This window comes from Natrix helvetica (assembly GCF_964273705.1).
Source record: "Natrix helvetica genome assembly, chromosome: 1".
NCBI classification, from domain to species: domain Eukaryota; kingdom Metazoa; phylum Chordata; class Lepidosauria; order Squamata; family Natricidae; genus Natrix; species Natrix helvetica.
In genome coordinates this window covers 175,540,749-175,555,301 of record NC_138548.1, presented here as the reverse complement: position 1 = coordinate 175,555,301, position 14,553 = coordinate 175,540,749, and the positions used below count along the sequence as shown (strand labels likewise).

General features: G+C 40.8%; 1 protein-coding gene across 3 annotated transcripts in view; it reads right to left on the bottom strand.

Moving 5' to 3' along the window:
• MYO1B (myosin IB) overlaps positions 1–14,553 on the bottom strand; it is a 142,006-nt gene that overhangs the window by 15,510 nt on the left and 111,943 nt on the right. Inside the window, exons 18-25 of one of the 3 annotated variants that reach the window (XM_081934991.1) lie at positions 13,685–13,885; positions 10,096–10,189; positions 9,194–9,343; positions 8,375–8,443; positions 6,369–6,455; positions 5,996–6,082; positions 2,749–2,835; positions 425–499 (exon numbers count right to left, since the gene is read on the bottom strand). In XM_081934991.1, coding sequence (XP_081791117.1) covers positions 425–499; positions 2,749–2,835; positions 5,996–6,082; positions 6,369–6,455; positions 8,375–8,443; positions 9,194–9,343; positions 10,096–10,189; positions 13,685–13,885 — 850 coding nt within the window. The remainder of the gene's footprint in view (positions 1–424; positions 500–2,748; positions 2,836–5,995; positions 6,083–6,368; positions 6,456–8,374; positions 8,444–9,193; positions 9,344–10,095; positions 10,190–13,684; positions 13,886–14,553) is intronic. The other 2 variants (XM_081934992.1, XM_081934993.1) reach the window with 2 other exon arrangements.

The following is a 14,553-nucleotide window of genomic DNA, read 5'->3' as shown; positions in this document are numbered from 1 at the left end:
ATTTATACCAAGGGAGAAAAGTACTCATTTTTGGCAATTCGAGCTATCATTTTCATGTGCAGGCCTTACAGAAAATTAACTAGATTGGAGACTATTTGCTGGATTTCGGTTAGAAAGCTTCAGGGGATTTGATTTCCTTGCAGACCGAGGGATGTCACTTTAAGCAGCAAATGCAAAAATAAAAGAAGGACAATATTATTTAAAAACCCTAAGAGGTAGAGATGTTAAAAATGAAAGTCATGATAATTTTTTGATTTTACGAAAGAGTACCTTTTGCCTGTGGCAAAGACAATTCTGGTACTTCACTCTTGTTTTCTATGTATTATAAAAACAGTGCCATTTCATCTTTATTTTCTTTTTGTTCATACTGTAAAAGTAAAATCTTCCTACAATCGTAATAGTGTTATACAAGCAAAATACTTACAATTTTTTGAAGTATAAATTCATAAATTTTCCTTCCAGCGTTGGCTCGGAAAAATTTCCTGTACTCTCTACGAACCTGGTTAAGTTAAAATTTTAGAATAAACAGACAGCTTCTTTGGGGGTGGGGGGCTATCCTAGAACACAGACATTACAGGTAGTCCTCAATTTATGACCAGTTATTTAATGACAACTTTTTCTAACATTAGAGCTATAAAACAAAGAGGAAATAATTTCTCCCATAAACATGATTCTGGATCAATTTGTAAATTCTTCTACAATAACCTAGACAACATACAATTTGATTTTATAATTACATATCTGGAAAACACAAGTTTTAGGAAATAGTATAAATATATTAGCTATGTATTTATTCATGTAAATTAGAATCTTTTTCAAATTTAAGAAAACCAGACTCTAGTGTCACATTAAAACAGGACTGGTTGTAATTTTGAAAGCGTTGTTATTATCGGATACCACTTTTTCAAGTACAGCCACTTAGAGATTGGGCAGCGATACTCTTATTGATTTGGATGTGCGTTTGACACTTCACACAACCACTACTTCGGTTTTTCAGTGCGAAAACAACACATTTAGACTATGGACTAATGGGGCTTTTAAAGAAAGTATTAAGTGTTCAAAAAGAGCCCCTTATATTATCTTGACTTTTCTTTAAAAAAGAGTAGCATGGGTGCTAGGAAAGAGAAGCATTTTGTTATTTCCTCTATCTTATAATGGGAAGTTGTTGTAACCGAATATTATTATTCTTGACACTTGCCTGTTCAAATTTTCCATTCATTTCAATATGGTATATCCATTTAATGTAATTGCAAACAAGCCCATAACAAGAGAAAATAAAATGCCAAAAGACAATATACTGTATGATTGTTAAGTGTTGTATTATGTAGAATTTTCAAATTTTTTTTTGAAAAGTTTCTAAATATTTGAAAACTGCTAGGATCCATACTGAATCCACTATGGCTGGGCAGAGTTATAACCAATTATCAAAAAGAGAAAAGAAACAGCAATTGAGAACACCACTCAACAACACAGTGAAAGGGAGGAATCTGAAGTGAAACAATGGCCAGTTCTTGAAGAGGCACAATAGAAGCTTAGGCTGACTGTGTAAACCTCTTAGAGAGGGCTGTAAAGCACTGTAAAGTGGTATATAAGTTTAAGTGCTATTGCTATTGCTACATAAAAGGAATTGTATGACATGTATGTTTCACTGACAGGAAGTGTAGAGTAGGGGTCCACACTTTTCATGGCATCATAAACTTAACAGAATGGATAGTGCAGCAGCGGTGCTTTTAAATATACGACTGATTTCTAGAAAAGTTTGAATTAGGCTGCAGTGGGAGATCATTTCAGTGCAATTGTGTTTGGAACAAATAATATCTCGTCTGAGTTTCAAAAAGCATCTATAAAAAGACTGATGCATACCTAAGTCCTAGTCATCTTTTCTCAGGTTGCATATGCGGAGAATCAGACAAATCCAACCAAAAGGCATAGACATGAGTGCTTCAATCTAGTAACTTCTAACTTGGACTAATGTTATTTACCTTCTACATTTTCTTCAAATACTTTTCTTCAAATACGCCCCCTCCCTCCCCCTCCTTTAATTGCTGCTGGTGGAAAACATACTTTGTTGGGAAAGAGAGCTTCCTGCAGAAATCACTACAATTCACCAGAGATTAGTTTGGAGTAGATCCACTTGAAGGCAGTTGCCAAGATTTGTGTGATTTAACACAACCAACAATTTTGATAGTCATTTTGATATACCATGTTTCTTTTGACCCCCCCCCCCCCCAAATAAGCGCTTGGCCTTATTTTCAGGAAGGTCTTATTATTTTTGAGGTGCAGGAGGCATGAGAGTGGTCACTTCATGGCTGCTGCTGTGTTGTAATATTTTTGGGGAGGGCTTATTTTGAGGGGAGGGCTTATTTTAGCGCATGCGCTCAAAAGCCCAATTGGGCTTATTATCCGGGGAGAAAACTGGGTACAATCCAAACTCCTATACAGCAAGACCCCCAAATGTCCAATAATCACATTTAGCTTTTTCCTACTTCATTCCAAAATACGATCATGAACTGGTTATTCAGCTTATTTGACTATATTTGGAAATTGGTGGCAACAATGGAGAGGCATATACGCACAACTTATAAATGTCTGGTTAAAAACATACAAGACTGCTTTTAAAGGTCACAGAAGAAAAACAATTCCCTTAGAGATCATGCTTGTTACAGCCCATAGCCCCAGAAGTTTATTATGTATTAGTAGATAGGTGCCACGCTTTATTATTATTACTTGAGTTGTTTGAGAGAGTACCTTTAGTCCAAGCCAGTAAGCCCATATGACTGCCACAGCATGCTTACGCCTAGCCTTCTCCTTCAAGCGTTTCAACTCCCTCCGAGCCTAAAAAGTTTAGATAGTGAATCACAGAGACAGCCTGATGCAGAAAGAACCATGATGAAAAAGAGAATGATCCCCCTGACAGAAGAGCTGATTTGGGAAGATGAAAGAGCAATAGGCAACCCATGGAACCCAGCGTGCCAGTGTGAAGATTGGCTGAAAAGCTGCTTCCCCAAGGCATATCTGAAGAATAAGTGGCAGACATTCCCTTATAGTAGCATTCTCATAGGGCATTTGCCAAAGGGTGAATAGTGGAAAACCATTTCCCAAGAGGAAGTTAATTCAGACTAAAATATTAGAAACCAGCTTATGTATTCCATTCAGCAATGGCAAGTATCTGAAGGAAACCAGTTTAGAGCACATATTAACCTCCTTTCGTTTTAGTTGATATCAATACATTTTTCTCAAAATTGGGGGGGGGGTAGTCACAAAAGATAAGCAATGAATACCACATCTCAGCTACAATATTTCAGTGTATAGCAGCAATGGAATAAACCTTTTTTTTTAAAAAAAAAAGTATCTGTCTTTTCTTTAGGGTTTTCTGTTACTCCTGTTGATATTTATTCATAAGACATTTATTTATTTATCACATTTATACTTTGGTATTAGTGGAGAACAGATGTCTTCTGCTAGATACCAGCAACAACAGACACAGCCAGGGACCTACAACTTTGAAACGTCGGTTTGTCTATAAGAAATTTGCCTTGCAAATTTTACTGTTTGAAAGATCTCAGTGTAAAGCATAACTTATTATTATTTAAATCTACCACGTCATTCCAGTGTATTTTGAATAGAAAGAAATACAGCCTTTCCCAATTCTATCAGCATTCTGTATTTATCTTGGGAGAATAACTTTTTAAAAAGTTTAGTTTTCTTTCACGAGATTTTAAAACAGTTGGATGGTATAATAAAAGACTGCAGTTTATCATTAATAGGCTTAGGTTAGCGCCGTGATGGTGAACCTATGGCACGCATGCCAGAGGTGGCATGCACAGACCTCTCTGTGGGGACACGCACTGTCGCCAGGTGTTCTTCCAGGTTCCGTCAGGCGCATGCGTGCCACACAGCTGCTCTCTTCCAGGTTCTGGTGCTCTGGAGCACGCACGCTCCAGTTTCGGCACTTGGTTATAATTATTTTAACAATATTTCAGCCATCTGTACATTTCCTAATAAATCTCTGCAATTCTCTAACTCAAATGTGAAAGCCTAATGCTATGTGTCGCCATTAGACCCTCAAATAAAGCAAAGTATTATACTAAATAATATCTGCAGCAAATTATCAGAATGCAGGTAGCTTTAACTTCCATTAATACTGCTTTTTTGGTTTAATAGAAATAGCACTTTATATCAAACATCACTTTCTATAAGTTCTATGTGAAGGAAGATGGATATACTTTGATGTAGTCAGCACTTTGGGCTCTGGGGGTAATGTGATTTGTTCACTGAAAAAGAAGCTACTCGCTACTTCTCAGCATTCTCTCCCAGTGGTAGCCAAATTTTTTATGGTTGAATAGTTCTAGTACACATTTCTGCTTCAATACCAATCACTAAAAAGTCAATTTTCAGAGGAGGTGCTGCTCACATATTTTACAGTACTGGTCAGAGCTGAAGAGTGCAAGGGCCATTGGCCCAGAGGAAGCTCTAAGTTAGGTGGCTTAGGCATTGACAGCAGCATTGCCTGTGATGCTCAGTGAAGACACTGAATTAAAAAACCTTCAGCAGATGCTGAGAGGGCTCCAAGCTAGCCACTCTGATGTACAACGTAGGCAGTTAAACAGACAGTTATTGAGGCCATCCATTCAGCAAGGCTTTCAATACATGCCAAAGACAATTCATGCTAGCAACTTCAGTACATACCATGTGGAATCTCACAGCATTTGTGGAAGCTACCTAGCCTGGTAGCCCTTGGTAGTACTGGAGGCGAAGGCTTCATCAAAGCAAAACATCCCTTTGAAGCTTCATAAAGCTTTATTCTATAATACTAAACCACACCTATGCAAGTTGTTCTCAACTTATGGCCACAACTGAGCCTTGAATTTGGGTTGTGATTCATAACAGTCATTAAGCAAGGCACCTATGCAATTGCCTCACTCAATGATTGCAATTTGAGCTCACCCAACTGTGGTTGTTAAGCGACCATGTGAGGTCTAACATGTTGAACCAAATGAATAGTATCTGAGGTTCTCCATCCTCCAATACCAACATGTAATCTTTCCATGGTATTCTTGTAAAAGCAACAATTTACACTCTGCTGTCATTTCCTATGGACTTCCCTCAAATCTGAGCATAAATCATGCAAATTCTCCATATGTAAGAACACTTTCCATGTTACATTGTTTGATTTCCATTGGCTATCACATGGGGTTGGGGGGGGGGAGGTTCCTGTTGTGAAGTATATGATGCTCACAGGAATTTTAACAGGCTGCATTTTGTTACTAATTCTACATTTTGGTTGCAACTTGATAAATGGACAATCCTTAAGATATGAGCTGATGTTTGTGAAATTTGAAAAAAGCAAAATGCTGCGGTACTTGGAATGATTTCAACCATAATATCCCAACCCTTAACATGACACATGACTTCATACATTAAGTTACAAAGTCCTGAACTGGGTCTTTAATTGGGTCTCGTAGGATTCCTGGCTCATATGCCATAGAGCTCTTGGTCATATTCTCCAATAAAAAATATACACGTAATAATAAAATTATACCACAGTACTTTGTGGGGGTTGAAAAAAACCCCTGTTTCTTAGATATTAAGATACAATTAGAATATAGGGACATTATCAAATTAATTAATGCAGTTAGATTTTTTCATAGAGCCTTAGTTTAGGAACCTATACAAATAATATTGCATGGGCATTCTGCTAAACATTATTGGAAACATTTCAGTTTAGTAAAATACATTTTAGAGCCACTAGTCTAATCATTTTCTGGCTTAATAAACAAGCAATTAGTGCTATCTATAAATTGGCATGCTTGGAAATTTTTTTAGTAGGGATGGTTTTCAAGTTAAGCTGGGAGACCGTTAGAGAAGGGGTTACCAGCAATCAGGTGCTCAAGTGTAATAGCTTAGTAAAAATGATTATGAATCCTTTTTACTAATTAAAGGGTAGGCAATTTGGGTAAGGAAGGGAGGGGCACATGACACTTGCATGTAGTACCTTTAATCCAAGCCAGTAAGCCCAAATAACTGCAATAGCAAGTTTATTCCTAGCCTCCTCCTTCAGCCGCCTCAGTTCCCTTCGCGCCTGTGATGCATTTGAAAATGAATTACAGAACATTCTGAGAGAGAAAAGGCTTGCTTCAATTTCCCAATGGAATGAGGGAGAGAAAGACGAAAGATTTCATACAGGTATCAATGCAGAACCTTTACCAGCTAGACTGAATTTTTTTTAAAAAAAGTACAGCTGCAAAAGAGGTCAGATCCAAATGGGATAAATTAAGCAGCTGGAAAAACATTTCTCTACTCTATCTAGAACACCTTTTGTACCACGAGGTGACTAGGAAACAAAGACCTGCCTGCTTCTTTCTTACCTGAGCTCCGTGCCAATAGGCGGCAATGGTTGTAACAGCTTCTTCACAGCGTTTCTGGTGCTTCAGTTCACGAAGCAGCTTTCGAGCCTAGGAAGCAAAACCCCATGCCCTCAAGTTAGCATTTAAAAATCCAGTTGCACAAACGATATGGAGTGAGGATATGAGTTCACACGTTTACCTCATCTCTCTAAAGGATAAAGGCTTTATTACTATTTTATTTAAACCCTCCGACTCTATGCAATTCTATTTATGCAAGCATGCAAGGTTAAAAAAATATTAAAATTGTTCAAAACTTTTAAAACCACAGCTGGTGAGCGGGGGAGGTAGTTTTTGTTTCCTAAGAGTTGTTAGAGTACTTAAGTAGGACTGGTGCCTAAACTAGCTTTTCCAGACTCATCAAATTCTGCTGCTGACCTGGAATCTTAAGCCACAACCACTCAAGTTTTAAAAACAATAAGTAGATGCAAGCAACGCAGATTATACTAAGATTTTAAATGAGAATGGGGGAAAAGGGGGGGGGGGAGGTTATTTTAAGCATAATAATTCCAACCACATTCTATAAACTGCATTTTACTTAATTAGTGTTGCACTTTGATTTTTTTGGCAGATAAAAGTAGAAGGGCTGTGATAGCTATTTAACCACTGAGGCTAGAATTAAAATTGGCATGGCCTAGTTGCATTTCTACAACCCTACCACTGATTGCCTATTTGCAAATCAGCCATTTAACCCAAAAAGCTACATTGACAATTGAGATGCACTAAGAGGAAAATTTGTCTAGTGGGAAATATTAATTACTTGGGGGGGGGAGGTGCTGCTGCTTTCAAGTCAGGCTTGACTCCTAGCAACTGCCTGGACACGTTCGTGAAGTTTTCTTGGCACCATTTTCACAGGTGGCTTTCTGTGTCATCTTCCTAGGGCTGACACAAAGGGACTTGCTCAAAGTTACACATTTGGTGTCTATATCTAAGGCAGGATTAGAACCCATGTTTTTCTGTTCCTAATCCAGCACTTTAACTGCTAGACCAAATTGGCATTCATATTTATTTATTTAACTAAGGATAGGAGAGGTGTTGGCAGAGTATTTTTTTTTATAAAAATGAATATTTCTGTTTCCGATAGAATATAACTGGTTGATATTATCCCTCCGTGCTCCCCAGTAACGTAATTTTAGGTTTCTAAAGAGAAGGAGAAAAAACAAGAAAGTCCAGTTGCCTTTTGAAAAAGCACCTCTGGGACTACCATCATCTGGATGACCGAGAATCTCCATAGACACGATGCTATCAGGATAATGTTTTTGTAGCCAGGAGATGTATTTTTCTCTTTTAAAGACAAAATAGCCATGGCAATCATGGAATGCAGTTAGGGGGTAGATTCCCAGGAGGTAGGTAGGGGTGCATTCCAGAGGAGCAAGAGGCAACTCAGCCAGATATTACATGTGACAGAAAGAGGGTGAAAGCAGCCCCTCCCTAATAGTTCACAGAGTATATTGTAAATGCAGAAAGTAAAGTCCTCAGTCTGGCAAGGTTTTGTTTATAGGCGTGAAACAATAAATTCAGCTTGGAAGAATCACCTTTTCTCATTCTTGGTTTGGGGCTTGACGCATTCACTTAGGAACAAATAAAAATGTTTTGGCAAGTTTTTGGGGTGGCTTGTAGACATTTTAAAACTCAGTTCTACCTGAGTTTAACAGACTAAGTTTAGGACCTTTTCTTTTAAGCAAAAGTTCATGCTACCAAAAAAAAAAAAAAAGGAAAAGAAAATCCAGATTTTTTTTTAAGCCAGCTTTCTCTGGCATTAATGTGAAGAATACACTATGGTAAGAAATATGGCTAGGAGCTACATCAGTCCATGAATGGTCTACTCCTTGATATTAGGGTACCTTACTCAAACGCCTATGTTAAATACATACAGGAGAAGAGAAGAGAAGAGAAGAGAAGAGAAGAGAAGAGAAGAGAAGAGAAGAGAAGAGAAGAGAAGGCGTATTGAAGCCATTCTCTAAACTCACTTTCCATCCTCTGATGTAAGACTGTACAATGATAGCAGAGAGCTTGATCTGCTGGTACTTCTTTTGTTGCTGTATTAAAAAAAAAATAAAGTATGTGCACACAGAAACATGTGTTGAGTTTTAAAATACTGTGTTACTAAATAAACTGCACACTTTTTCATTCAATCTCTAGGCTATCTAAGAAAGTATATAGAGCATACTGCAACAATGTCTTCAGTGGTTTTATTGTGACATACATGTATATTTTATGGGACTATTCTTGAGAATGTCTGTTCCTAAATGCAGTTGTTTCTAAAAGCATACCTTTGCCAAATAGCCTATACCACCTTGACCATGACTGAAGTGAAAATAATTAAATTATGGTCAATAATTAGCATGATTAATAACTAAATAAGATGAATATAAATCATATTTTAATTAACAATGATTTTGTAGTTGCAGTGAGAGACCAGTTTTTTCCATTACTTCAAACTTTCTGTTTACAAGCTTAAAAGTTGCTGTTTCCCAAACACATTTCCTATCAATAACACAAAAGCAACAAATTGGTTTACTTTTCAAATTAAAATCCAAGTGTTATTTTTAACCAAGACAAAAAATATTTACAGTGAGCTGTTACTTAAGTAACTGTCTTATAATTATTAAATTATAACAGTGCCTTAATCTATTAAACTCCAAATCAGTGTATCCAAGCTGGTGTACATTTTAACTTTCAATTACTTTTTATTTTGTTGGGCATGATGTTAGCATTTCTTTTTAAAATTACTGTCGGGCACACTGAAGGGGCAGAAATACAACCTAACAAATAAAATTCCATCTTACCGCATATTTTCTATACCAGGCAGAAATCACAATCTGACTTTTTTTCATGAGAAGGAAATAAGTGCGGCACTTCCAACCCCTGTAAATTTTTTGGATTAAGGTAGCCAAATCCTCAAGACGTTGCTTTCTTAGGTCTTCTAATTTGAAGAGCTAATTACCGATTTGGGAAAGAAAAATGGAACATAAAAATAAAAATGAATACATATTTACAATAAAAATACCTTGTTCTCTAAAGAAAGATTGGTGTGATCTCTAAAATATTAGGTCTTGATGTACTAATTCCTTTGGTTCAATTATGGTACTCAACAGATGACTTTAGAATTTATGCATTTTTTTAGTCTTATCTATTTTAAATTTGGTTAATGGAAGGAGCAGAGAGAATTTCACAATTTCAGAATGTAGATGGAGGGAATCACATTTAATTTTAATTTTTATTGTTGTTGTAGCCAATTATGCTAATAGAACAAGCTACGATGCAATTCACTTTCCAATATGTTAGTCTTTAATCTGATATAGTTTTCAAGGAGTTTGCAGAAAATACTAAAATGGTTGCCTCCATTCGCAATCCAAACTAGTAAGATCATTATCATCTTCGGGGGTTGGGGTGGGTGGGGAAGAGACGAACAGACATAAGCAATGTCTGTCTGTCCATCTCTTTATTCTGGCCTGAGGTTCAAGACCTAGCAAATCAGGTTTTGAGAAACATGAAACTGTTTATTTTTATGCTACAGTGATAAAAATAATGCTGCTCCATTAACCACCATCTTGTTTTCCCCACAAACTAATTAACTTGCCGTTCATTGCTTAATCAAATTAAAACTCTAGCATCTTAAATGAAATAAAATAAAAGGTGACCTTTATTCAAATAATTTGTCTAAAGTGAGGAATATTACTTCACGTACAGTTCTTGGATTGCGGATGAATATTTTTGATCTGCCCAAGGAGTATTCTTCATCAGGGACTTCCAGCTCATTAAAAAGGACCTCAACCCCAATTCTAAAAGGCAAACAAACAAAATGCAAAATATCTTTGTCAAAAAAGTAGCCTCTCTTTCATATGCTAAGCTTGCATATTATCCAGTACTTTATGAAAAGATAGCTTTGCTATAGAAACACTTTTTAAAAATTAGCCAAGAATGTTTACATCTCAGGTTTTTAGAAAACTGCCCAACTATAAAAATGCTAACCACTGAATAGACATGATGGTGATAATGATTGAGAGTTATACATATTTTTAGACATATGGTTTTCTTGGCAGTCCAGGACTTTTTTAAAAAAATTCCCAACTAATCTCTCACCTAAGCACAACTCCAACCATGTGATTAACAAAGGTAGGCTAAGTGCTACCACCTGTATTTCTTTATATTCTGTTGAAATATATATTTTAGAGCAGGCTAATATAGGTATAAAGTACCATTGAGTATAGGTATAAAGTAACACTTGGAAGGATATCAACAATTACACAAAACATTAGGAAAGGTGAGGAAAACTCTCCCCAAATAATAAAAAACATAGTATGAATATGAAAACATAATTGTGCTAGAGCTTTTTTACATGCCCTTCTTGCCATACTTTCCACACCCATGTGCAAATAAAAGTAAATGTTTCCATTGTCCAGTCATGTCCGGCTCTATAGGGTGGGGCTCATCTCCGTTTCTTAGCCGAGAAATGTTGTCCCAAAATATTTCTCTGTTCATGTGGCCAGTATGACTATATGCTGAGATGCACAGAACACTGTTACCTTCCCACTGAAGTGATATCTACTTGTTTTTGCATGCTTTTGAACTGCTAGGTTCGCAAGTGCAAATAGCCTGCCTCAAAAAAATGAGAAGCTAAGTTCAATTCCTCAACTTGTACTAGGAATTTGCATGCAATATGCAAAGCTGTCCCTCTCAAACAATGATACCATAGCCTTTACTCCAGATGTATTTGGCAATCTATGATAAGAGAAGAAACATGCATGAGCCACTGTGGTACAGTGGTTAGAGTGCAGTAGTGCAGGCTACTTCTGCTGACTGCCAGTTGCCTGCAATTTGGCAGTTCAAATCTCACCAGACTCAAGGTTGACTCATCCTTCGGAGGTTCGTAAAATGAGGACCCAAATTGTTGGCGGCAATATACTGACTCTGTAAACTGCTTAAGAGGGCTATAAAGCACTGTGAAGCGGTAAGTAAGTCTATTGCTATTGCTATCAATAATGAGTGACATAGAGGCATTCATTTGGCTTTCACTAGATCAGCGATGGCGAACCTTTTTGGGCTCCCGTGCCAAAAGCGGGGGGAGCGCAAGGGGGGCGTATGCAGGTGTGCCATACCCATAATGCTATGTGTGCGACCCCCCTTGCACATACGCGCGCACACGCCCTGCGCATCCATGTGACCCCTCCCTTTTGGCCCGCGATAGACCCGTTTTTCACCCTCCCCAGGCTCGAGAAGCTTTCAAGGAGCTTGGGGAGGGTGAAAACAGCCTCCCCCACCCTCCCGAGGCTCTTTGCTGTCTCTCGGACTGCACTGGGGGAGAAGTATTTGCAATCGGTGTCTGCCCCACCCACCTCCCCCACGGCAGCTTCTCCTTCTTCTGGCTGCTCCAGCATCCCAGCCAGAAGCAGCACTGTGACAGCCGCTGTGGGTGAGGGGGCGGCGGTGGCAAGGATGGGCAAGGGTTTCCCTCCCTCCCCACATGAGTGGGCTACTTGCACGGCTCTAGCCCGCGGCTCTAATGAAGATCCGCAGTCCGGAGCGCTGCTACTTCCAGCCAAGATATATTCTGCCAGGCCCTTGGCTGCGTCTTTATGTGGGTAGCTCGCCTCCCTGCCAGCAGCTCATCCAGCATCCCTGGAAGCAGTAGTGCAACAGTTGCCGTTACCAGGGGCGAAGGGGTGGCGATGGAGAGAACAGGCGACCACCGCCCCTTCATCCTTTCCCCAACAGCGGCTGTTGCGCTTCTGCTTCCAGCCAGGATGCTGGAGGAGGAGCTGCTGGCGGAGAGGTGAGCTACCCGCATAAAGACCCCACCAAGGGTCTGGCAGAAGCAGCGCAACAGCAAAGGAGTAGTGATGGCAAGGACGGGCGGTCCCAGGCTTCCCTCCCTCACCCCCTACCCGAGCAGACTTCTTCAGAGCTCCAGCCTGCAGCTCTGATGAGGATCCGCGGTCCGGAGCGCTGCCGCTTCCAGCCGGGATATATTCTGCCAGACCCTTGGCAGCGTCTTTATGTGGGTAGCTCACCTCCCCGCCAGCAGCTCCTCTGCTAGCATCCCAGCTGGAAGCGGAAGCGCAACAGCCGCTGTTGGGGAAGAGACGAAGGGGCGGTGATTGCCCGTTCTCGCCACCGCCACCCCTTCGCCCCTGGTAACGGCGACTGTTGCGCTGCTGCTTCCAACCGGGACACTGGATGAGCTGCTGGTAGGGGGGCGAGCTACCTCATAAAGACGCCACCAAGGGCCTGGCTTGCTGACATGGGAGCAGCTGCGGTGGCTGCCCGGTTGCTCCTGTCCTTCCCCCTGTGGCTGCAACTGCTGCTCTTCTGGGGCGCCCGAGCCAGCCAGGCACTCCAGACCGTGGATCCTCATCAGAGCCGTGGCTTGGAGCTGTACACGTAGCCCGCTCAGGTGGGAAGGGAGGAAAGCCCGTCCCTGCCACTGTCGCCCCCTCGCCCCCGGCAGCTGTCACAGTGCTGCTTCTGGCTGTTGTGGGAGTGGCTGCAGGGGCCGGCTGCCCGCTCCTGCCTTTCCCCTTGTGGCTGCCGCTGCTTTTCTGGGGCGCCCGAGCCGGCCAGGCACTTCGGACAGCAGATGAGCCATGGGCAGGAGGGCTGGGGTTATGCAAGAAGCCCGCTCAGGCGGGGAGGGAGGGAAGCCCCGACCACAGCTCTACTAAGAAGTGATGGCCAGGAACCCGTCTCTGTGTCTTTTGGCACGCGCGGCCATTGCTCTTCCTGTTGCTGGTTTTTGGTGTGCATGCATGCCAGGAACCAGATCACCGAATGGCCGACACGCATGTGCACCCTGGAAACAAAAAGATCATTTTCCTGGCGTGCGCATGTGCACCGGGCGGCTCCACTTCTGCTTTCTGGCATGCCAATGCGTGTCAAGACCAGCTGGCTGCTGCGCCTGAACCCGGAAGAGGAACTGGTGATGGCTCTGTGTGCCAGGAGAAATGGTTCTGCATGCCACTTCTGGCACGCGTGCCATAGGTTCGCCATCACAGCACTAGATTAATGGAGAAGGAAAATGCTGCAAGTTCCTGAACTATGATTATAGATTGAAGCTTGGAATATACTATTTTGCTTTCTTTGCTCACAGTCTGCTGAACATAACCCTGAATGGTTCTCTGTACCATTAAGCCAGCAATCAAATAATACTTTCAGATACTTTCTAACTGTCACATCAGAAGGAATATGCGGTGCTGCAGCTCAATCTAAACTGTTTAACCAGAGCTAAGCAATCCATGTTAGGTCTGTACCCAGATGCATTTATTTGTAGTAATTCTTACCTTGCAGGGTTTCTCCATTGTGGCCAGGTCTGCTTGCAAAGCATTTTGTATCTTTCAAGGCAAGGCTCATAGGTTTGACGGAATGCATATCCTGCCCTTCTGACTCGGACATTTTCCATCAGACCTAAATATCGAACTTGATGGCACACAAGAGCATCACTGAAGATGTGTGCTGCTTTTTGGTCATTAGGTTTAATACATCTGCAAATCAAACAATTTGTTGAGAAAAAGTGCAGTACCTAGAACAGAAATCTATTACGCCCACCATTCATTCATTCAAAATATTCAGTAGAAATTGGTTGTCTCCCCATCCAGATTCTATAGCCTCTAGGCACCCAGTCAACATTGTGATTGCATCAGTTGCCTGACTAGGGTGGAGATGTATATAACTAGGTAACATCATCATACGGATGACATTGTACCACATACTGGCAAATGATCTCAACCAGCAGTTTTATGTAAATGTTAAAGAGGAGAGGAGAGAGACCTGAACCTTGAGGGATCTCACACTGCAGGGTCCTGAAATTTCCCGTCCCAACATAAAACAGTGCCTCCCACTCCCAGCTCCTGAACCTGACCATGGTTGATGGTATCAAAAGCCGCTGAGAGACCGAGGAGGGACAGGAACTCAGCCCTCTTGTGTTCTCCAGAGTTCACCTACAAGTGCAACCAATGCCACCTTGGTACTGTACCCCAGCCTGAATCCTAACTGAAGAGGGTTCAGATGATCTGTTTCAGCCAGGGCACTCTGCAAATAAGTGCCAACCACCTTACAACAACCTTCCCCAGAAATGGAAAGATGGAGTGTGGATAAAAGTTATCTGAAGCTGTTGGATCCAACAGTCTGGTTTTACAACCAAAGAAACCTT